At 52.2% G+C, this 24,391-nt stretch overlaps 1 protein-coding gene across 4 annotated transcripts; it reads left to right on the forward strand.

Annotated features, from left to right (window-relative positions):
• Positions 1-102: 102 nt before the first annotated feature.
• MVK (mevalonate kinase) lies at positions 103-20,917 on the forward strand. 4 transcript variants are annotated; one of them, XM_066370708.1, is made up of 11 exons: positions 103-181; positions 1,023-1,114; positions 1,981-2,128; positions 4,796-4,940; positions 6,831-6,986; positions 10,671-10,774; positions 11,332-11,377; positions 16,174-16,264; positions 16,651-16,770; positions 19,767-19,995; positions 20,114-20,917. In XM_066370708.1, exons 2-11 carry the CDS (start codon positions 1,037-1,039, stop codon positions 20,290-20,292), a joined length of 1,296 nt encoding a protein of 431 aa, XP_066226805.1. In that variant the 5' UTR covers positions 103-181; positions 1,023-1,036; the 3' UTR covers positions 20,293-20,917. The 4 variants fall into 4 exon arrangements, with proteins under 4 accessions (XP_066226805.1, XP_066226806.1, XP_066226808.1 ...); XM_066370709.1 differs by having other exon boundaries at positions 19,842-19,995; XM_066370711.1 differs by lacking the exon at positions 6,831-6,986.
• The last annotated feature ends 3,474 nt before the right edge of the window (positions 20,918-24,391 follow it).

The raw sequence follows: 24,391 nt of genomic DNA on the forward strand, positions 1-24,391 counted from the left end.
GCATACATTTTCCATTGGTTCACGGAAGGAGGTGGGCGGGGAAACCCGTGACGACTTGGTTGGCAGCACCCATTGGCCAATGTTCACACGCTCTGATTGGCTGGGTGTAGAGGCTTGTTCGCTGTGGGGGATGGAGTCCTGGTGTTGCTGGGACTTGGGAGCTGAGTGGCGGCGGCGGCAGGTGAGGAGCATGGGTTGTGGGGCCGGGGTCTTCGAGGTCCTAGCCGAGACGCAGGACCACCCTGTGCCGGTCTCCCGACTTCTCTGGCTGTTTCACCAACTCTGAGAATCCGTCCTGAGGGGCCAGAACCTCGAATTTGACAGACGTGATTTTGAGCTTCGGATAATAAGCAATAGGTTTCCCCGCTCTGAGCCATAGTTTCCCCTGCTAAGGAGTTCCGGTAGTACTTAGCTCATAGTGCGGCCAGGTCTTACTGTACTGAGGTAATTAATGCACATAACACCTTAAGTGGAGGGTAATTTCGCATTATTTATTAAAATCTAAAATGCTCTCGCCCGTAGACCCAGCAAGTCACTTTCTAGGACTCTGCTGTCCTCACTTCATTGTACAAATAGAGGCGTAATTGGAGACAAGCTAAATGTCCTGGAAAGAGTTCTTTCTGGTCCATGATTTCACTTAAATCTCTGCCGTTACTAGTAGTAATGATAAAACCTGGAACCCAGAACGGAGCCAGTCAATAAGCTATCAGTAATCGAGTGATTACGAGCTGCCAGACACTGCTCAAGTGTTTCTTTTGCAGTAGTTGAACCTTCCCCGAACCTGTTGAAGTAAGTACAACTGTCTCCGTGTAACATGTGAGGAAACAGAGGTTCAAAGCCATTTAAGTGAGTTAGCTAGGATGACAACCCTGGGATTTGAACCCAGGTCTTTCTGGTGTGTCTAGTTAACTGTAGCACTGAAGCTGCCTTTTTTAAAAAAGTCATAATGATGAGATTGTTACTAGCTATATTAAAGGATTTCTAGGACCTGGGACCATCCATCCTCTGGCTTTCTCTTTCAGGATTCCCAAGAGCCATGTTGTCTGATGTCCTGCTGGTTTCTGCACCAGGGAAAGTCATTCTGCATGGCGAGCACGCCGTGGTCCATGGCAAGGTAAAAGGCCCCCAGAGCCTCCAAGAAGGACTGGGCAGCACTTCTGCCTGACACTAGTCTTAAAAGGAGCTACAGGGAAGCCTTGGGGCATAGACTGATAGTAGATCAGAGAGGAGGTCAGTTTCTCCCTGGCCAGGCAAGGAAAAGGCAGGTCTTGTGCCCACTGAAGGGCTCCTCTGGCCCCCTCAGTGAGATAGCAGAGGGAAGACACGTATACAGCCCTGCCTGTGGAATCAGATCCCTTAGGCAGTGAGGTGCGGTGGAGAAGAAAAAAGGTTTGAGGGTTGAATTCTGGGGTACTTTACCATGTAGAAGTCAGGAAGATGGGTAAGATCCAGCAAAGGAGCCTGAAACATGCATTGTCTCATTTAATTCTTACCACTGCCCTTTGAGGTTGAACTTTTATTATCCTATTTTACTGATGTGGAAGCAGAGGCTCAGGAGAGGATTGGTAACTTGACCAATTCCATGTTCCTCGGTAGAGCTGGGAGTGAACTGTCTGAACCCAAAGCTCATGCTTTTTCCATGCCTCCTCTTTGTCATTCTTTATTCTTATCTTTGAAAACATGGTGATTATAGGGAAGCCATCCCTTGGTGTTGCGAAGGTCTGAAGTTTTGTATGAGGAAGGCAAATATGAGTAGATATTAACTCCTAATTGATTGGTAGTGGTTGTACCCAGGCTTAGTTGGAGAGTGTGCCACGGTTGATGAGCGGTGTCTGCCTAGGGTCTGAGTGAAGGTGGCCTATGTACTGGTATTTGTTCTTTCTTCTTAGGACGTTGACATTGTCTGCTTTTCCCTAAGATGTGAGCCATGCTTGCTGCCACCCACCCTCAGGCTAATTGCTTTTGCCCTCTGCTCTATAGGTAGCACTGGCAGTAGCTTTGAACTTGAGAACATTTCTCCAGCTTCAACCCCACAGCAGTGGGAAAGTGAGCCTCAATTTACCAAACATTGGCATCAAGAGGGCCTGGGATGTGGCCAGGCTTCAGTTGCTGGACATGAGCTTTCTGGGTAAGTGTGGGGAAGAGGACCCAGTGTGGGTTGAGCCTGGGCCCTGAAGGGCGGGGCAAAGACGAGACTGGTATAGAGCAGAGGAATGACACAGATTAAACATCAGTATGTATGTAAATGCATGGAAAAAGGCTGACGAGGGTGATTAGTGACCTCTGGGAAGGGTCCGAAGGTCCAGGAGCGAACAAATGTTTTAATGTTATTTTAACAAAGAGAATGTATTGGCGTTTTATATGATTAAAAATCACAATAAAAGTAACATGCTTATCATTGGAAAGTAACAGATGCTACTAGAACATTGCCAGTGAAGAAAAATTCCGGTATTATCACCACTCCTAATGATAACTGTTAAGCATTTTGGTGTTAATCCCTCTGGATTATTTTTGTTAATAGATTGATTAGGAGAGGGAGATATCTTGTTTTTTTTTTTTAACTAAAATCGATTAGGCCTTATAAACTCCTCAGAAACGTAAGGTCTTTTTTCTTCAGTATATCAGGGCTGTCTTCCAGTAAATAGAAGTCTCCATGCCAGTTTTTGATGTCTGTGTGACTGTCATGTCCACTGATTTGCAGGCCAGGTGTTTTCACCTGGAGCATGTGTTCTGTTCCCAATTTGCTGTCTCCTCTCTGGACTACGGATGCCTCGCTGTTTGGAACAGTGTTTCTCAGCCAGAGTGGAGCAAATGAGAATCCTCCCAGGGTTTCTCCCACACTGTTTCTGTCCCCCGTGAGAATCAGTCCACAGCAGGCCACTCAGCCACTCTCAAATATGTACTGTGGGGAGACAGAGTAACAGCTGAAAACCCCCATTTTGGAGCAATTGTTGTCACTATTGTCAACCTCAGTCCTGCCTTGAACTCCCCTGGGGAGGTTTTCTGTTGTTGTTTGTAATGCCGATGGATTCTTGGCCCTGCCCATTTCTATTGAGAATTAGTAGTGGAAGGTACTGGTGGGAGGGGACCAGCCATGTGCATTTTGAAGGGGGTTTTGCGGAGTGATCTCAGAGACACCTGAGCCACTGCTTTGGAGAGCATTTCAGGTCTTACTCCCCAGCACATGTCATCAGTTTGGCTCAAATAAACTCTTATAATAGTTGTCAAGAAAAATAGCCACTGCTTTGGAGTGTGCCTCAGAAACCAGCCATCAACTGCAACCTAAATCCTGAATTTTGCTTTTCACAGTGCACAGGGCTGCCGAGCCAGGCTGGAAATGTTCCCATTTAGAACTGGCTGCTGCTTCTATGTCAGTAGCACAAATAGAAGCAGCAACCAGGGGTGATGGGACAAGTCTCGGCCCACTCTGACTCCCGGCATGAGCCTGGGCAGGTCACCTAACACTGAGCAGAGTTCGGTCACCTGGGAGCGTTGCTGTGAGGATCCAGCAGGGTCAGAGCTGGGCCCTGGGCTGTGACTACATACTTGAGGGCTTGTCCGTTGTTGTCCAAAGAGGCAAAGGGAGTCTGAGCCCTTTGGACACTTAATATTTTCTATTCGGTACAGGGATCTGCCCCTTTTTTTCTCTTTCAGTATTCTTTGGTTCCCTCCCAATAGTAATAAACAATGAGCATTTGTGGGCCTTTATGTGTATCAGGTAGGGACATGTATGCTGACAGTCTTAGAATTCCAGCCTTCCCTGGAAGTAGGCAGTGTTATTTGCCCCCATTTTATGGATGAGAACATTGAGGCTCTGGCCAAGTGGCTCAGGTCACACAGCTTGTCTGTGATATGGAAAGGATTCAGACCCAGGTCTTCCTAAAATCCCAAGCCTGGGCTCTTAACGAACCATCCCATCTCCCATCCAGAGCTCTGAAATGTCTGGCTCTCAGCAACACTGTCATTGGCTTGGCTGCCTTTCATGTGTCATTAATTCAGTCAACGCCTGGCACTTAATTATAGGCCCCACCCTGAGGTTTCTTAACACAGGCACACCCCGCTCAATTTCATGTCCCTTTAGAATTTGACTCGGGGCTGGGAGTGACTTGGAAAGGGAAGCTCGTCAGACTTGCTCTGCCCCTCAGTCTCCCAGAGCGAAGTGCTCCAGCCTCTCACAGGCACTGGGAGGAAGCTGCCACCTGGCCTCTCCCTCTTGCCCGAGCGCATCTCCGTGGTTCACCTTCACTGGTCTTACTGAGTGCCGTTCTTGCTAATTATGTTTTGGGAGAGGGAAATATTTGGGGAATAATGTAATAGTGCCTTTTGGTACTGGTTTTGTACAGATAGAGATCAGACTCAGGCCTCTGAGTGATTGAGCTATCATTCACTTTTCGTGTGTATGTGAGTTTTAATATTACTCTTAATTAGGCACTTGCTATGTGCCAGAAGCTATTAGGGACTTTAGGTACCTGATTTTACTCTATTCCATGACAGTCTTATGAGGAGGTACTCTTGTTATCCCTGCTTACCAAGGAGGGAAACAGGTTCAGAGAGGTTAAGTCACATGCTCAAGGCCAGAAAGGCAGTCAGCATCACAGTCAGGACCCAAAGCCAAGTCTACCAGCATCCAAAGCCTGCATTCCACTAACAGACTGAGCTGTGCTGCTCAGGTCATGAATCCAGGTCCACCCAGGTACCGACTGCCATGACTGCGTAGTTCTTCGTGTCCTGTTGTCTATGAAAGCATCCAAGGCTCTCTCACCCATCTGGGTGTACTTGTTTGCTTGTGTGACAGAGCAAGGTGACCCCACAGTTCCCATACTGGAGAAACTGGAGAAGCTGAAGGAGGTGGCAGACTTCCCTGAGGACTGCACCGACCACGAACGTCTGGCCGTGCTGGCCTTCCTTTACCTGTACCTGTGCATCTGCCGGAAGCAGAGGTGTGTGCGCGGCCTGGGGAAGGAGTCCCAGCTCAGTATCCCCTGGATAGTGGGGGACGGTTTCTAGTTTTGGCTGCTTGAGAATGCACGTGCTCCATTCCAGGTTTCTAATAACAGCAGCCGTCACTGCCCCACACCATCCAGGCACTGTGTGAGCCTCTTTAGATACGCCCCACTTTTAATATTCACAACCACCCTGCGAGAAAGGCACTGTGCTCGTTTTGTGCAGGGAGAAACTGAGACTCAGAGAGATAAGGTCACTTATCTCAAGGCCACGCAGCTAGTTTGGAAGTGGAGAGGTGGAGCTAATTCAGTTCACTTTCATCCTGACATTCCTAACCCCAGCGGCCTCCTCTGCCCTCCTTGACTCAGTAGAGCCCGAGCCAGAGTCCATCCTTGATCTGCTGTGTGCCATCTGCCACGCCGTGTCCGTAGAGGCACCCTGTTCCACAGCCTGCCGGCTCCAGGGAAACGCCGTGATTAGCACAGTGAAGCCTGTACCACTTTGCCCCTTATAATAGTGTCGGTCCTTAAGGAAGCCAGCTGCTAGAGGTTGACAGTCTTGTTGAGGTGGTGTAACATGGTGTTACAGAGCATGGCCTGAGAGTCAGGCTGCGTTGGTTCACCCACAGCACGGCCATTTAGTGAGTGGCTTGCTTGAGGTTCTTACCTGTCCTGAGCCTTGGTTTTTTCATCTATAGAATGGGGTAGTAATAGTACCTACGTTGTAGGGTTCTTGTGAGGTTAAATTAGTTCATTTATCTGTAGGGCTTGACATAGAGCATGGCATGTTGTTTGGGAAATGTTAGCCATTATACAATAATAATGATAATTATTATTTTCCTCAGAAAACTGTTGGAGGATTAGAAATATGCAGTTGACCCTTGAACAACTTAGGTTTGAACTATGCAGGTCCACCTATTTGTGTGTACTTATACATGGATTTGTTTTCAGTAAATATGTATATGTTCGGCCCTCAGGTTTCACATCTGCGGGTGTGGAGGACTGACTTAATTTTTATGCAGATTTTCAACTGTGCAGGTGTCAGTGCCCTAACCCTCTGATTGAGGGTCAGCTGTAGACAAATGGGCCTAGCATGGTATCTGGTACACAGTGAGTAGTCCAGAACCCAGAGGGAGAGCCCTTCACTCGTGCAGCAGACAGAAGTTAAGCAGCACTGGTGCCAGGCACCATGCTGGGGACGCATTTACAAATGTCTCAACGCTTGCTGTCCAAAGCCAAGCCGGATCTTCAGCTTGAAGGGGGTATGTCCCCTTCTGCAGGGGGCGGGCATATTTCAGCATCTTCTGATCTGGGTGGGGTGGCCATGTGTAGTTATTTTATATTTGAAAAATAGGAAAAGAGTTTAATGGAAATTATAGAACGTGAAGTTTGGCACTTCTCACTTGGGGGAATACACTTAGGAAGCAGTGACTCTGAACTTGCCAGTGATCCAAAGCCCACCTGTTGCCCACACTGGGCAGTGCCATCTGGTGAGAGAGGCTTGCTGTGGACACACAGTGCACAGCAGTGAAGAAAGATTATGTGCTGGGGGGGTCTTTGGGGTGGGGGCAGCAAGGAATGACCTAGGGGTGTCCAGGGGAAGCTTCCCAGTGGGAATGACACCTGAGAACGGTCTTGCGGCATGAGTAGGAATTTCCCTGGGGGAGAAGGAGATGCAGAGCTCCCCTGGGCAGGGGACAGCCTGTGCTACAAGAAGGGCCATGAAAGAGCCTTGCTTGTGTGGGGAACAGGAGGGAGTTAGAGGGTGGTTGGTGGTTCATGGGGCACTTCTAGGAAGAGCTCTGGTTGGACACCATGGCGGTTTAAATGAAGCTGGTTCCCGCCCTTCAGGAGAGTCACGCTCTGCGCCCTGTGTGTGTGTTTCAGGGCCCTGCCCAGCCTGGACATCGTGGTGTGGTCAGAGCTGCCCCCCGGGGCTGGCTTGGGCTCCAGTGCCGCCTACTCCGTGTGTCTGGCCGCCGCCCTCCTGACTTTGTGCGAGGAGATCCCAAACCCGCTGAAGGACGGGGAGGCCAGCAGCAGGTATCTGTGGCCTTCGCCACACTCGTTGTCCTTCCTGTGGGCCATGACCCGGGCACGGGTTCTCTTACCACGAGCTCACCTGTGAGGTGAGAGGTGTCACGGGCCATTTTACAGGAGAAGCTGAGGGAGAGAGAGGCTGGCCCAGGCCACACGGCCCGTGACAGCAGAGAGGGGTTTGAGTCCAGAGCCTGAGCTCTCCACCCCTGCGCTACACCACATTCGTTCCCCAAACCCGCCCCTTTACCCCAACTCGCCTCTTTTGGGTTCAAGCGCCCAGAAAGAACTTGAGCTCAGATGTAGAGGGTGATGGGTTAGATGAGGCGTTGGGCCACCTCTGCCGCTGCCTCATGCGGGACCTCGGCCAGGCAGCTGCACCCCTGACTCCTCAGCGCCCTCCTCTGGAAACGGTAGTACTGACGCTGAGGCAGGCACAGCCAGGTCGCATCTGATGGTTATGGGAAAAGTACAGTGTACCAAGAAATAGGCACAGGAGGCCTGTCTGTCAGATTAGGGCACCCCCATCCTGCAGGCCCTCGACCTTGTCTTCGCCGAGGGAGCGTCATTGCTGTCATGTGAGTCAGCCTTGTTGGGGCAGGGCTGCTGGCAGGCATCTCTGTGGCTTGGGGAACACGCCCTGAGGAGCCACCTCTGCGCAAAGGTGACGCACTTTCCCCTGGGCCTCACCCCGGGAGTCGTGGATGAGACGCCAGAAGCCAGCTTGGCAGCTTCTTGTCGAGGCTTGTCCTGGGAAAAGCGGGATTCAAGGGAGCTCTTGCACTGGAGAGCCTTTGGTCCCAGCCATGTGGAGCACAGCTGTGCTGCGGCAGGTGGCTGCTGGCCTCGCTGTGTCTCTGGGCAGCCAGCAGAAACAGCTGCTCAGGCGGTGCTGGCCACCAGGATGGACACAGCTGTGCCAGACTGAGCCCAAGGGCGCTTTGGTCCTCGTGGCCCCAGTGGATCGGGGCGCTGTCGATGTCATATCTCTGTCAGCATTTCCCAGAGTCGCACTGAGAGGTTCCCGGGGGTGGAGATGGGATGGAGGCGTTGGGGAGCAGTGGCTGTTTGTCAGGGGAAGAATCCAGCAGGTAATGAGATCCTGCACCTGTGGGTAACAGGAAGTGCTTTTTAGGAATTTCAGTAAGATTTGCCTGCCAGCTGGCTGTGTGGCCTTAGGCAACCCCTTTTCATCTCTGGGGCTCTGTTTCCTTATCTGAAAATGCAGGGCTGCCCCCTATGGTCCCTTGGGGGACCTTCCAGCCTTGACATTTGGTAATCCTGTGCTAAGATGGTGACTCAGGACAGAGGCTTCCAGACAGCTACTCATTACTGTGTGCTGATTGCTGATTATAACCCAGATCAATGAAGGCCTGGTTGCCCTGGGTCCCCTGAATAGACACCTGCCCACAGGGCAGCAGACTGGAGGGCAGAGGGTGACGTGTGTCAGGTGTCCGTGTAGGAACCGGGAGGCTTTCTCAGCTGCTTCCTTCCAACCCGTTTTCCACCTCCCTAAAGACCCAGTCACTCCATCTCAGAGCCTCGGGGGAGAGCCACCCCAACCCCCACCACACACCCACATTTCCAAATGAGAAGGCTTGGGGATCAGCCCCCTGATGACAGAGCTGTGTGCCGAGTGGAGGAAGATGGGCATTGCTGAGAGGCCCGGGCTGCGGGCTCGGTCCAGCTGCCGTCCCCGCTTCCGCTCGCTCACGGTTTGGTCCTGACAAGAGCTAGTTCTTGCCCAGTTCCGGGCACTGCACCAGCTACGCAGCCTCGAGCTGGGATGCTGTCCCCCACATCTTCCCTCACTGGCCCCCCTCGGCCCTCCCTCCCTTTCAGAATGGGGTTCCCTCCAGCCTCCACGCACTTCCTGGGTTGTAGTTAAATAGATTGCTGACTGACATCCACTGTCTCCGTTAGACTCCAAGCTCCGAGCAGGCGGGGGCCCTGTCTGCTTCGCTCTCTCTTCTGAGCCTCATCCTGGGCACGCGTAGCTGCTCGCTATTGAATGAAGGAGTGAGCACGTCTCACCAGCACCAAAGCTCAGTGGTTAAGAGCTCAGGATCCAGTCGGGAGACGTGGGTTCAATTGCAGCAGTGAGTAGCACTGTGATCTCGGGGATGCCACTGTACCCATCTGAGCCTCAGTTTCCTCTTCTAGAAGAAAGGGGATAGTAGTGGTTCCTTCCCCATAGAGTCACTGTGGGGCCTACAGAGCATGGCCCATTAGAGAAAGCACAGTGCTCTGAGTTTAGAGTGAATCCAGGAGTTGTGATCCCAGGGGGCCTTTTTTATTTGAGCCCATGCTGTCTCCTGGGCCTTTTGCAAAGCACTGGCATGTTCTTTCCATCTCACAATATCTTCTGTGAGGTAGACACTATTAGAGGAAGCACAGGGGTGCCCAGTGGGTTGGCCACAGGATGAGGTTCGGACCAGGCCCCCTGCCGACTCCACAGCCCTGCCACTCAGCCCTGCGCTCTTGGAGGTCGCCAAACCACCATTGGCTTCTGTGTCGCAGGGAAGGGGATTAATAGAAAGACACAGGCTGAGAGAAGAGGGTGGGAGAATGGGGCTGATCATTTGTCCCTATTGGGTTCTTATGTGTTTGGGGTCTTTTCACTGAACGTGTCAGTGAGCTCACACCTTCCAAAGCAGGCAGTGTGTCTGCATGCCTGGGGGAGAGCCAGAGGTGGCCGGGGCAAACCTGGCTTGCCAGCAGCATCTAGAATTTGAATTTGTAACAGTTGTCCTTTTGGCCTCTAGACAGGGCTTTGGGAAACAGTCATCCCTCTGCTTGCTCTTCTCTAAGGCATTGGTTCAGGAGTGGGTGCTTTTGTAAGGGTCTCCTAGAGCTGCCCCTGCTGCCTGTGGACACCTTGCTGGCCACTCTGGCCAGCATTCAGTACACTTGCAGCCAGCTTTGAGGAGAGCAGAGTTACCGTTCTACAGATGAGGGGCGAGGCTCAGAGAAGTTAGGTAATGAGCCCAGCGTCACTCAGCTAGTAGGAGGCAAAGTAGGACTGTGTGAACCCAAAGCTGGGGCTCTCTCCACTGGGCCAGGCAGGAGGGTTTAAGAGGGAAGGGAAGGGCCCTGGCTGGTTGGCTCAGCGGTAGAGCGTCGGCCTGGCGTGCGGGGGACCCGGGTTCGATTCCCGGCCAGGGCACATAGGAGAAGCGCCCATTTGCTTCTCCACACCCCCCCCTTCTTCCTCTCTGTCTCTCTCTTCCCCTCCCGCAGCCAAGGCTCCATTGGAGCAAAGATGGCCCGGGCGCTGGGGATGGCTCCTTGGCCTCTGCTCCAGGCGCTAGAGTGGCTCTGGTCGCGGCAGAGCGACGCCCCGGAGGGGCAGAGCATTGCCCCCTGGTGGGCACAGCGTTGCCCCTGGTGGGCATGCCGGGTGGATCCCGGTCGGGCGCATGTGGGAGTCTGTCTGACTGTCTCTCCCCGTTTCCAGCTTCAGAGAAATACAAAAAAAAAAAAAAAAAAAAAAAAAAGAGGGAAGGGAAGGTACGACACGTACTTTAGCTGGAGAGGTTCCGAGTGGTTGGTCTCTCAGTTCAAGACCCCAAGCCCCTTTGCTGTTTGGTCTCCACCAAGCCCAGCCTGTGGCCCCTGACTCTGCTGCCCGTAGGAACCCCTGGCCCGCATCACCACTGTGGTGAAGATGAAATTCTGTGTCTTCCTCAGGTGGACAGCGGAGGATTTGGAATTAATTAACAAGTGGGCCTTCCAGGGGGAGAAGGTGATTCACGGGAACCCCTCCGGAGTGGACAACGCTGTCAGCACCTGGGGTAGGCTGCCTCGGGCTTGTCTTCTTTGTTTTTATCCTTCTTAAGATTTCTTTTGACAATTGTAGATGCCCAGGGTCTGTTGGTTTGGGATGAATAGAATCAGTGGATTCTGAGAAAAAGAGCATTTTCCTAATTTAAAGGGAATGGGAGAAATCTCAGCCTCACACCTCCTGAATGCAGGTCTCTGGGGGCTGGGGCCTGGGAAGCTGCAGTCCAGTGAAGTCCCCAGAGGTGTCTGAAGTTAGAGCTACAGAACCATTGCTGTGGAATTTGCAGACCACATCTGGCGAGCCCCACCTCCACACCATGTGGCTGTTGCAGTGGAGCTGGGCAGCCCGGGGGGAAGGGAGTGACCCTGGAGCCCAAGGCCTGGCAGGAGCTGCCTGGCTGAGCACAGTACACCTTCGTGCCCTCCTGAGCTTTTGCAGCTGAAGCTGAGGCGATAGTTGTGGTATTTAGACTGTTCCCTGGATGGGGCAAAACGCAAACTACCCCAGAATCTAACTTCTCCCAAGAGGCAAAGATCCACTTTCCTGACCCACTGGTTTTTTCTTTAGGAGGAGCGCTCCGATACCAACAAGGAAAGATTTCATCCTTGAAGAGGTAATTCTGGGGTGGAGCAGCACCTTCCGGCAGGGCACATCTGTTTCTTTGTTTTGTAACACGTGAGGCAGGTGTCCCTGGGCTTTCCCCTCCCCCACGTGGCCTGTGCAGCCCATCACCATGAGAAAGCCCTGCTCTTTGCCTCTCCATGTCAGCTCTTAAATTGCCCAGAGATTAAAGGGGAAGTCATGCATGGCCGCGCTGTTCACCTTCCCCAACGTGGCTGCTCATTTAGTTATTCATTCACTCAGCAAACAAGAATTGATATCGTCTGTGTTCTCAATGACACTGCACTGGGGACAGGGGATATAAAGATGAATCTTGGACACAGTTTTGGGCGGGTGGGGACAGACACACACACAAAGGCCTCCACAAGAAACTGAGGGTTGCCCTGAGGAAGGCGAGCAAAGCAAAGCCAGGGCGGGAGCAAGAAGGGAGGGAGCTCAGGAGCGGCTCAGGTCAGAGGTGACGTTTGGCAACTTGCAGCCTGTTTTATATGCTTCTTTCTACCCTCCCTCTGGAGTAACTGGAATTACAAACATTTGTATTCAACTTCAACGTCCTCTGTTCTGTTTGCTCTCAGTTGGAACGTCAGATGCAGGGCACGCAGTGTGGGGCAAGCAGGAGCACGTGCTCCCTGGCTGCTGCCGAGCCCTCGATCAAGTCGGGAGTTGGTGTTTGTCCCAGGGCACTGTGATGCCTCTGTGGCCTTTTCCTGGTTGTGAGGGTCCCAGGGCTGTCTTCTTTGTGGATGGGCAGCAGGTCCTGGACTCTTGACCTCTCCAGCTAGTCCACTCCATTAGTGGTTCAGTGACCTGGGGTGATATGGGGTGGCTCTCCTGCACCTCTGGGGACTTCCTGTCCCTGCCGCCTTGGCTTCTGAGAGCCAAGTCTTCCTTTCCAAGGCTCTTCATCAGAGTTTCTTTTTTTATTTTCTTTTTTTTTTTTTTACAGGGACAGAGAGAGTCAGAGAAAGGGATAGATAGGGACAGACAGACAGGAACGGAGAGATGAGAAGCATCAATCATCAGTTTTTTGTTACGATACCTTAGTTGTTCATTGATTGCTTTCTCATATGTGCCTTGACTGCAGGCCTTCAGCAGACCGAGTAACCCCTTGCTCGAGCCAGTGACCTTGGGTCCAAGCTGGTGAGCTTTTTGCTCAAGCCAGATGAGCCCGCGCTCAAGCTGGCGACCGTGGGGTCTCAAACCTGGGTCCTTCCATATCCTAGTCCTTCGATCTGTCCACTGTGCCACCGCCTGGTCAGGCTCATCAGAGTTTCTTAACCTCATGCTATTGACATCATGGGCCGGGTAATTCTCTAGAGCGGGGCCGCCCTGTGCAGTGTGGGTTGTTCAGCAGCGTCCCTGGTCTCTACCCTCTAGATGCCAGTAGCACCTCCCACATCTCCCAGTGGCGACAACCAAAAATATTTCCTGACATTGCCACATGGACCCTAGAGGGCAAAATCCCCTTGGGTGACTACACAGAGCACGAGGCAGAGCCATTTAATACTATGGAACAGCTTCCTCTGGCTGCTTGTGGCATCCTGGCAGTGGGGCCTCAGGGCCCAGGTGGGGGCTGGCTCTGCCAGGTACATTGAATTTGTGTGGTGTGTATGCCGTGAGAGCAGGAGAGAGCAGAGGATTCTGAGCTGTCTGGGCCTGGGCCCACCCTCAGGGCTCACAGTCTATTGGAGGAGGCAATCAGGGCTGTATTTAGAACAGAGGCAGCCAAAGCATTCTCGGTCTGCTGTGGATGACATCGAGTGTCATAGGTCAAGCTACAGATTTGGGGCTCCTTCACAGAGGTGTTTGCCACTGGAAATGGTGTTCTTTTTCAGTCGCAGGGAAGGCATTCCAAAGGACTGACGCATAGGAGCTTGTGGCTTGGTAGGGATCGATGGGATTGAAATGGAAGGCGGCCACGACGTCCCTGTGTCTTGTCTCTGTTTGTCCCTCCAAGGAAAAAAGATAATCTTCATTAAGCCCAGTACGAAGACCAGAGTCCAGATATCCTCTGTCACGGTTCAGTCTAATTTGCCCCGGTCCTCATCTGCCCAGCATAGTCTTTTCAGTTGTGCCCGGGCTGGTTCAAACAAGAGAAGAATAGAGAGAGCTCCTTTGTTAGGCTTGTGTTGTATTATCTTGGGATAGCCATGTCCTTAAACTAACCAATCAGCTTTTTAATCTTTTATGGGCTTCTTATGGTTCCTCCCTGTAACCAATCTGATTCTTTTCCCAGGCTTGACTGACAGGCCTTAATGGCCGCCATCTTGGCTTCTATTGCACGTACCCCCTGCCCGCCGCCATAGTTTGGGTGTGTACCAGTTGTACTACGGAGAGATTGAAAAGCTGGTCCTTCCTCCTTGGGGCAGGGGGGTAATTTCCTAATGAAGCAAGCAGGCTTTTTAATGTCTGATTCCCTTTGCTTCCTTCCCTTATTAATATCTAGCTGCCTACGCTGACAGAGGTAGTGGCCTTTCATTCACACAGTGCCTCCTGAGATCACTAACCTAGGCCCCATTAAGACGGAGCCTGTGCACGTGTGCACTCTATTGGAGGCAGTCAAGAAATGAGAGATGGAGTGTTTCCATGGTAGAAATGAGGGAGAGGTCCCGAGGCATGCTCAGGGGCCAGCTGGTGATGGTGTGATGGACAGAGGCTCTGGGGTCCATGGGCCTGGGTTCAATGCCAGCTCTGCCACTTGGTAGGCAGGTGCCCTTAGATGAGTCATATCTTCCTCTTATTAATGCAGTGGATCCTGAGCGTGAAATCAGAAACAGTCTCTATAAAGTTCTTAGCTCTTTGCTGACCAAATTTATTCACTCATTTTATCAATTATTAAGCAACTACTATGTGCTGGGTGCTGGGGCCTCAGCAGGAAACAAAAGGTCCTGCTTTCACGGAACTCATATTTTTGTGGGATGAGACAATCAACAAAACAAATTGCTCTTCAAGAGCATGTCAGGCAGTCCTAGGTGCTTTTAGGAAACTTTAAGCAGGACAAGGAACTCAAGGTGATGAAAGAGGGAGCTAGTTGGATGGGTTCATCAGTGGAGGTTTCTGATGACATGTCATCTGAGCAAATACCTGAATGAAATATAAGGGTGAGTCATGCAGTTTTTGAGGATGGAGCGGGGGTGAGGGCTGGCAGAGGAAAAGCAAGTGCAAAGGCCCTGAGGCAGGAGTGTGCCTGGTGTGTTGAGCAGCAGCCAGGAGGCCAGGTTGGCTGAGTGGAGTCAGCAGCCAGGGAGGGCAGAGACATGACGAGATGAAATGAGGCTGGGGAGGTAGCCAGGCCAAGTGCACATAGGCACTTACAGGGCATAGCCCCAGTGGTGGACACAGGATTTCATAGGAGCCCTGAGTTTTGTGGGGCCAGCAGGAGACCTGTTTGTAGAAGACTTATCTAAAAAACATGAAAAGGCAGTACCCAAACTCCTCCTGCCCAATGGATAGGAACACAGAGCATACCACCTTCGCTGCTGGCTGCAGGGCGCTGTGGTGAGCAGATGGCAGATTCTCTAAGAGGCAGAGAAGCCAGACCACATTAATCCCACAATGGCTTACAGAGGAGCCCTTTTGCCCCAAACCATGCATGGTGCTTCTCTGTAAAAAAAAAAAAAAAAAAGGCATTGTTTGCCAAGTGGATCAAGATGCAGCCTCCTAGAACACTGCCCTTTTGAGGAACAGCTAGTCTTTAAAGGGAAAAGAAAAGCCAAATAGAATGTTCATCTTTTGTAAAGTTAAAAAAAAAAAAAAAAGCCGGCCTCCAAGGCTGAGAATCGATATTAATTTTATGGGCTTATGGGCGGTGAGATCAAGCAGGTTCCTGGCCGCCTTTTCCAGCCCTATTGGATTTTATAATCTTGAGCTATGAAAAGAAAAGCAAATAAAGGTATCAAGGGGTCTGCTCATCTCCAGCTGTCTCGGGCTAGAGCTCATCCGCTCGTCCAAATTCTCCACCCTCTGTCCCCGGCCAGCAGTGCTATGCAAGGCTGATTGGGATAACAAGAAATGGGGGCTTGAGTCCCCAAAGACAGCTAAGCACAAGGACAATTAGGATTGTGGCTTTAAGAAGGATTATAAATCTCAGAGGGCAGGTGAGGGTCATGCTAGAAAGCCAGTTTACTGGGGCCTCCCTGACCCTCTGTTTTCTTACCCAGGACAGCCAGGTGGGGGCAACTGACTCCCTCTTAACACACCTGGTTTCAGAGCAGGGCAAGGAGGGCTCAGCATGCTGGGAACAGGGACTCTCTCATACTTCTGTGTTGGCTGAACCAGCCAGCTGGGCATCTTCCCCACCCCTGCACACCCAGTCTGCAGTCCATCCTAGGACCTGTTGCCTTTTCCTTCTAAGTCTCCAGCACCCTTCATTTCAGCTCCCTAGAGTGGCTCACATGACCGAATATTGGCCCCTTGTACTCTTCACTATAGGGACTTTGAACTCTGGCTCCATGAATATGCCATGCTCTGCCACCTCCAGGCTGGGTTAGGGCCTCACATGTGCCCATCACAGTCGAATGAATGAATGAATGAATGAATGAGTGGGTGATGAGCCACGGGAAGTGTCCATCTGTCCAGGGGCTGAAGCAAGATGCAGCTGTGGTTAGTTGCAGGCACACTGGACTGGGCGTCAAGAACCTGTGCTCCCCTAACTCATTTCCAGCCTGCTGTTGATGTCCCCTCTCTGGGCCTCTGCGGCCTCTGAATGGGAAGGGGAGTGGAGTCCAGGATTGCCCCAGCCCTGACCGAGCTCCGTCCTGCTCACTCTGGACCCTCTTTACCCTGCAGGCCACCAGCTCTAAAGATCTTGCTGATCAACACCAAGGTCCCTCGCAGCACCAAGGCTCTTGTGCTCAACGTCAGGAACAGACTGCTCAAGGTGCTTCTTGTCCCAGCCCTGATGGGTGTCTAGCAGGATCACAACAGTCACATTTATGTGGTGGAGCTCTCCCTCTGCCTCATGGGTTAAGGGGGGTGGGGGGTGGGGACTTGGGAAGGCAGTTTTGGCAAAAAAGGAGGTGTTGTCTGTTCACACTCCAGATGGGAGTTGGGACAGGGATCGTCCGTCGTGCTGGCTTTGCAGCGAGAATCCCCTGCTTATATTGGACGTCTGGGCAAGGCAGGGACTGGGCTGGAAGAAGAGGCGATTTCCACAGAGGGTGGGCGTAAGCAGTGGGCACACCTTCCTCTACCCCGTTGCTGGGCCAGTTGTCCAGTGCCTGCCTGCCCCTAGTTCTCACAGTCCCTTGCTTCCTTTCCCCCTAGTTCCCAAAGATCGTGGCCCCCCTCCTGACCTCCATAAATGCCATTTCCCTGGAGTGTGAACGAGTGCTGGAAGAGATGGCGACAGCAGTCCCAGCCCCAGAGCACTACCTCGCGCTGGAAGTAAGAACCCGTCTGCGGGATCCGGGGTCACTCACCCACACCACTGCAGTGGAGCCCCCCAATCTGCCCGTGCTCAGAATCCCTGGGGGCCAGACTTGGGCCCAGGGTCCTGTGAATGCACACACATGAGCAAGCATGCCTTATCTTTCAGCCTCTTTCTAGGTAGCTGCAATAATTAAGGGAAAATACACAGAAAACGCTAAGGGCAGTGCCTGGTATGGACTAAATGCAATGGACCAGGTTTACATAAGGAGCATGGGGATATTTCTGATAGTCTTCCATGGGTGCAGGAAAGATTTCCTACTTGGCTGCCTCTTTCCTACTATTAATTATTTTCTTTTTCTTTTTTAAAAAAAAAATTTATTGATTTTAGAAAGACAGAGTGAGGAAGGGAAAGAGGGAGAGAGCATTTACTTATTGTTCCACTTAGTTATGCATTCACTGGTCGCTTCCCGTATGCGCCCTGACCGGGGATCGAACCTGCAACCTTGGTGTTTCGAGACAACACTCTAATGGACTGAGCTAACCAGCCAGGGCTCTGCTATTTTTGTTAACTGTGTTTGCTTATTCAGTAACTATTTATCACCTGCATGCTTTGGCTTGGACAGAGCCTCATATTGTTCTTTTGTCATCATCACCCCAGCCCAGCACCCTTTACATAATTCTAGTGCAGAGGTTGAGACCTCATGCTTTAGTTTTAATCAGGCTCAGGTCTGAATCCCGGCCTCACCCCCTGGAGTGTCTTAAGAATTCAGTGAGGTTTCTTGGGTGACGCACAAGGACAATGCCTGATGAGCCACCAGCTCAGTAAGCCAGAGGGCCCGAGCTCATCCTCAGACTTGGCCCATCTGGCTTGGTGGATGTGGGCTGGCATTAAGCCATCTGGCTTCCCGTGAAGAATCACAGGATCAGGCAGCCTCAGCTGACAGGGCTGAACAGCGGCAGTCAGCTAGAGGTGCAGAGGGGCCTCCCGTGGTGTCCATTTCTCCACAGTCCTCACCACTCCCTAAGTGTGCCCACACCACTACAGTCTACCTGGTGCCTCCTTGTCCTATTATAAGCATTTGAACCTGCAGCCCCTGTAACGAATGGAAGCTGTAAGTCATTTCACAAATGAGTTCTCATTTGGTCCCTATAACAACCTACCTGTGAAGTAGTTCTATTGTCCCTGTTTTACAAGTATAAAAATTGAGGCCTGAAGGGAGCAACTTTCTCCCAAGATTTTCCAACTAGGGAGTGGCTGAGCCAGGGGTCAAACTGACTTATTTATTTCTTTCGTCAACAACTCTTTAATGAGCGTCTGCCAGGCGCAAGACTCCACTTAATTACTTGCTTTTGCCTTCCTTCCCCCAGCCTTCGCTTGGCTGGCTCTCAATTCCTTTCACGTAGAAAGGAGGGAACACAGTCCTCCTGAGTAGGAAATTAATAATGATAGAGTACTGCCTAAAATACACCCCGTTGAGCCCCTGGAGAATGCCCCCAGAACAGCACGTTGATTATACATTGTGTATATTTCTGGCTGTGGCAGCCGCTGAAATGTGTAGCTCGGCTCCCGGACAGCTTTGCGCTCAAACCAGCGAGCTGTTCTCCTATGTCACAACCTGTCATCCAGTCCTTGACAGATTTTGGATCAGAATGTGACAGGTGTCTGGAACCTGCCTCAGCAACATGACACCTGGTGCTCAGGCGCAGAGAGAGGCCCCCAGAAGTTTTCCCTCACATCCAGCCCCCGGGCCGGGAAAGGAAGCCGGGGCTGCCACAGGCCCTCATGCCTGTCTGCTCCTTTGTCAAAAGTGCTGGGGCACCAGAGGTGGGAGGTGAGTGGTGGGCTGCGGGCTGCGTGGGAAGTGCTGGCCTCACCCTGCCAGACAGCCCTGGGCCGGAGAACCAGGCGGGTCTCCACAGACTCCCGGCGATTGGCAGTCTTCACATCGGCACTCCTAGTCCCCTGGAACACCAGGGCACTTTCCTAGGCAGAGTAGACATGAGCTTCGTGTCAGGCAGACCTGGCTTCTGCTGCCAGCTCAGTGAGCTTAGGCAAATTACTTTCCTCTCTGAGCCTCAGTTTGCCCCTTTGTAAAATGGGGGTGATGGTACTGTAACCATAAAAGTACGAAGGGCTGCAGGTGTTTGCTGAGCACACCCCTCGTGCCAGGTGTTGTACAGATGGCTCACCTCTTTTCATTCCCCCGGCAGTGGGGGCAGATCCTCTTCCCCTCCTGTTTTAGAAGGCAGCCTGAGGCTCAGGGTGGAAGACCTCACCCAAGGACACCCCCATCATGAAGTGGCAGGGCTGGTACTTGTGTGTTTGTCAAACCCTCGTGGAGTAAATGGGAGGTAAATAGGGGATTCCTGGGTAGTAGGAGCTGTCAGTCTAGTTATTTCCTCATCCTGCCTCTCATCTGGTCATCAGAAGAGAAGGAATTTTGTTATACATAATCAAGGAAAGCTGAACTCTCTCACCTCCCTTGTACATGACCTTGCTAGAATTGCAAACCAGGTTTTATTCTGAATATCGGTACCTGAGGCATCTTTAGGATGGTGTATTGCTTGAGACTTCTATAAATGATAGAAATCCATCTCGTCTGGGCTTTAGCAGAAGAGGAATTTATTGGCTTATAATAGAATGCCAGAGGGAGCAACTTCAGGCATAGCTGGATCCAGAGGCTAAAACAACCTGGTCTGATACCTGTCTTCCATGTAATCTCTGACCATTTGCAGGGTAGGTAACTCTGGTAGCCTACTGCTGAAGTCAACCAGTTGTAGCAGTTCCAGTGGAAGGAGGCAGAGAAAACCTTGGGAGAGGCCTGATTGGCCCATATGCCCAACCCTGACCAGTTACCATGGCCAGAGGCATCTGTGCCAGGCTTGGGACATGTGCTCACTACCAGCTCTATCCCAGATCCTTGGGGAGTCTTACAGGGAGGAGAGGCTCTCTCATTAGCAGAGAGGGACTGTGTGCTGGGTAGTCAAAGCCATTTGCTGTCCCAAACCAGTGTTACAGACGGCACGGGCTCAAGAGCCCGGCTTCTGGCAGGCCAAATGGGAACAGACTGAGTCTTCTCCTCCAGGAGCTCATCGATATGAACCAGCACCATCTGAATGCCCTTGGTGTGGGCCACACCTCACTGGACCAGCTCTGCCAGGTGACCATGGCCCATGGGCTGCACAGCAAACTCACTGGCGCTGGTGGCGGTGGCTGTGGCATCACACTCCTCAGGCCAGGTACCAGGGGGGCGGACAGGGTTGCCGGCCTGGGCTTATACAAAGGTTCTGTCTGGGTCTTTCCCTGGGGAGGAGGCAGATGGATGTCAGAAGTGACCTGCTGTTTCCCTCTCCCCAGACCTGACGGGGCCGGAGGTGGAGGCCGTGAAGCAGGCGCTGACCGGCTGTGGGTTTGACTGCTGGGAAACCAGCATCGGTGCCCCTGGTGTCTCTGTCCACACGGCCGCTTCCCTAGATGCCCCCGTTTGGCAAGCTCTGGATGGCCTCTGTGCCGGCCAGTGGGCGTCCAGCTCCTGACACTGACAAGAGAGGCCCAGCGCCCTGTGACTGTGGGCCTCTGTAATGCTGCTGCTGGGACCTGGGACCTGCAGCGGGCTGGGCTGCCCAGAAGACGTGGTCTGCATTCTGCGGTCTCTGGAGCCGGCTGTGCAGTGGGCTGTGCATGGTCCTCTGAGACTGCAGACCTGAGACGTGAGGTGCTCTTTCTCTGCCTCCTCGAGGCTCCCCCAGACCCGCCTCCTTCACTTCAGACTCCCTGGCTGACCTGGCAGAGTGCTCACTTGCAGGGGTCTGGTTCGTGGAGCAGCGTGCCTCTCCCTCCTCCACATCTGCACCTCCATCTGTCCCTCAGTGCCAGGCCCCAGCCAGCCCCAGGAAGCCTTCCCTGACCCCAGCAGGGCCACCCTTGTCCCTCCTCCCTGCTTTCACACCACCCGTCTTTCTAAACCTTCAGCACTGTGTGGCCTGCCCTTCTTTCCAGCTCCCTGTGGGCTCCCGTCAGGAGGATCTGGGTGGTGGTCTTTGCCTTCTGTTCTGTGGCCCAAAGGTTGACCAAAGGCAGGACCAATGTGCAGTTTCTTTTGGTCTATACCAGGGGTTTTATAGAAAAATGGCAAAAGGAGAATAAAAAATCTTGAGTCAATGTGCTTCACTGTGTGTCCAGGAGAAAGGATAAGGGTCTGGTGTCTCCAGCCCCCCCCCCCCCCACCTGCCTCCTCTGTTCCTGTCCCTTCTCAGGGGAGCTCTTCAGGAGTTAAAGGAAGGTGGGCTCGGGGTCACTTGGTAGGGTGTCTTGGGGATGGGGTGGGATTTTCTCAGACAGTCCTGGCTGGACAGGGGTGGGTGCCAGGACACGGGGCTCTCTGTCTGCCAGCACAGCGCCAGGCTCTTTTCCAAGAAGGGGAAGTTTAAGCTTTTTAGCTCCTTCCTAGAATCATAAGCACTCATCAGTTTATAGACCTTTGTAAACATTGAAGCAAAAACGTGCTGTGGGTCCTGGAATATTCCTTCCTTTCTGAAATTGACTGTCTGGGTGGGGAAAGCACTCAAGTGCTTATAGCCCAGTGCCTGGCACCTACCTGGCCAGATTTGAACTTTATATTACCATCAAGGCTCTTCTCGAAGTGCCAGAGTCTATCAAATCCCCATGTAGCTAGCACACTGCCAACAGAAGCTTCAGGCGTCCCGGACCTGAGAGCTGGCTTTATGGAGGGAAGGTGGGGGCTAGGTAGGGCAGGGGTTTCAGGATGTGGTTAAAATGGCTCGGTGCGCTTCTGCCCTTGGCCGCTAGGGGGCAGCTCGCGCTTTTCACAGAGGGTGAGTGGGAGTTGGCCTGAAGAGCAGAACCTGAGCCTCCCTCCCCCCAGCCCCCATGCCAGGCCTGTCCGGGCTCTGCCAGGAACATAGGGGTGACAGGAAGGACACCTGCCCCAGCTGAACTCGTACAAATGGCCCCAGCATCACTGATGGGGAGTTCCCTGCCCCCACTCTTTAAAACAATACATAAAACAGTGTTAATGCTGAGCACTTCCCATGTGCTAGGCACTGTTCTGAGCATGGTGCATACATCATCTCTTTTGACCTACCCCAGACTTGGATTGTAATTGCTAGTCTCGGCCCCATTTTACAGATCAGGAAACTGAAGCTCAGGTTGAGTAATTCATTCAAGGCCACACTCTAATCAGCATCAGAGGCAGGATTCCAACCCAGACACTGACTCCAGCACCTGTCCTCAGCCCCCTACGTGCCTGGACGCAGGTTTGCTGCCATTCTTGCTGCTTTCCACACTTGGACTAGTCTCTGATACCCTTGGTTACAGCGGGTAATGGGCCTGGGTGTTTTTTGGAAGTTGCCCACACGGTATGAATGAGTAGCCAGGGCTGACAAGTGTTTTCTTAGGGATGATGGGGGTTGACAGTGTGTCCAGCCTAAACGGGGTGGGCCTGCGATCCTCCCTGGGGCTCCCACAGACAGCCATGGCAGGTATAGAGTCCAAGGGAGGGGGTGTTGTAAGGCTTGGGCCTCCAGAATCTGTCTGCTCACCAAGACCCTCCCTCTTTCTGACTCCCTGGGGACTGGGTACCACTCCATGTCTTTGCCAGCACAGCCTCTCACCCTACCCACTGCCACCAGCCACCATATGGGCCACCTGTCCTTGATAGTACATTTGCAGACGATTTGCATTTGTAGCATCACGCCTGCTTGTTGCCTGCTTTGGGGTTCTTACTCCTAGCGACACGGCAGAACCACCCATGATGCCTGGCCCCACTCCCAGATAGTCCGTTTTAACTGGTCTCAGCAGTGGACCGCTGGCAGCCTGTTTGGTTTGGCTCCCGGGTGATTCTGATGTGCAGCCAGGGCTGAGGACACTGAGATAGGCGACCCCTAAGGTCATTTCTGCGTGTCGTTATGGTTCTAGAGAGCTCGCCTTGGCCTGGGCTCCCATTTAGCTCTGCCACCCACTAGCCACATGACCTTGGACAAGCCAGGCCACCTCTGGAGGCTGCAGTCTCCACATCTAGAAGATGGAAACAGTAGTAGTACCCACCCAGCTCAGAGAGGCTTCATGAAGATTGAGTGAGAAAATGCACGCGAAGCCCTTGGCACAGTGCCTGGCACGTAATAAGTACTCAGTAGATGCTCGTTTTTATAACTGCCCTGTGCTGAAAAATGGGGTGTCTCTGAGAGCCCAGAAATTTCAGGATGGTACACAGACCTGGTTACAAGTGCCCAGCCCAGTTTGTCCAAACCGCCTGGGTTGAGATGCCTAGGGTCGCTATTTGAGAAACACAGCTAATGCTGACTGGCATTCCCACTGCTTCCTCTCGGAAGAGGTGGCCATGTAGCTCCGGTGCCCTCTTTGCCAGTTGGAGGACGGCAATCTCTCAAGTCAGCACTCGGAGCTGCTCCCAGCGCCTGCCGTGGGAGGGTGGACTTCACACCCACCCTCCCAGCCTGAAGCTCACAGGAAATTTCCCTGGTCTAGCGGAGATCTCCGTCAGGAGACAGGCAGCAAATACTGTGATTCACGCCAGAGTAACCGACGTTCTTTCTGTTGGTGCTGACTTTTTGTCCCCGAGAACCTCTCCCGTGGAGTGCCAGCAGCCTCTTCAGTCATGGCCAAGACCCAGCCCTTCCAGGCTGCCGGCTCATTTAGGACCAATTCCTTGGCTCTCTCTTAGCACCTTCTGTGTGCCTGGCCCATTGTCTCAGATGAGGAAACTGAGGCCCAAGAGATTAAGCAACATGCCTGTTCTATGTTTGTTTGTTTGTTTGTTTTAATAAATAAATTTTTATTTTAATGGGGTGACATCAATAAATCAGGGTACATATATTCAAAGAAAACAATTCCAGGTTATCTTGTCATTTAGTTCTGTTGCATACCCATCACCCAAAGAGAGATCGTCCTCCGTCACCCTCTATCCAGTTTTCTTTGTACCCCTTCCCCTCCCCTTCCCCTTCTCCCTCCTTCCCTCCCCCCACCCCCCGTAACCACCACACTCCTGTCCATGTCTCTTAGTCTCGCTTTTATGTCCCATCAATGTATGGAATCCTGCAGTTCTTGTTTTTTTCTGATTCACTTATTTCACTCCACATAATGTTATCAAGAATCCACCATTCTGCTGTAAGTGATCCGATGTCATCATTTCTTCTAGCTGAATAGTATACCATGGTGTATATGTACCCCATCTTCTTTATCCAGTCCTGTTCTATGTTTTCATGTATAATGCTCAGGCCATCGTCACATTTCCCCTCAATTGTCTCCTGCCCCCTCTGTCCTCATCGCTGCCCATACCTTGGATCCCTGTGGCCCTGCCGATGCCACAAATGGGCTACTTGATTGAACTGCCGAAGATCACAGCTGCCCAGGCCATCGTCTCCCCACTTCAGAGAAAAAAGCTGGGCGCCAGGCTAAGCAAGCACCACACCCCAAGTCTTCTCAAAACTGAAACGGACAAGGGCAGTAGCCTCCAAAGTCAACCAGACGGATGTTTCTGTGGCTTCTGCACATGCTGACTGTGTGGCCCAGGGAATTCCCTCTGGGCCTCAGTTTCCTCACATGTAAAATGCCAGGCAGGGTGCTAAACATCTCAGACATTGTCACACTTAATTCCCA

This window comes from Saccopteryx leptura, chromosome 2 (assembly GCF_036850995.1).
Source record: "Saccopteryx leptura isolate mSacLep1 chromosome 2, mSacLep1_pri_phased_curated, whole genome shotgun sequence".
Lineage (NCBI taxonomy): Eukaryota > Metazoa > Chordata > Mammalia > Chiroptera > Emballonuridae > Saccopteryx > Saccopteryx leptura.

Bases quoted from the DNA above. Each gene is read 5' to 3' on its own strand.
- MVK (XM_066370708.1), top strand. From the start codon at position 1,037: ATGTTGTCTGATGTCCTGCTGGTTTCTGCACCAGGGAAAGTCATTCTG. The intron at 4,941-6,830 runs GTGTGTGCGCGG...TGTGTGTTTCAG, and splicing joins TGCATCTGCCGGAAGCAGAG to GGCCCTGCCCAGCCTGGACA. The intron at 16,265-16,650 runs GTGCTTCTTGTC...CTTTCCCCCTAG, and splicing joins TCAGGAACAGACTGCTCAAG to TTCCCAAAGATCGTGGCCCC.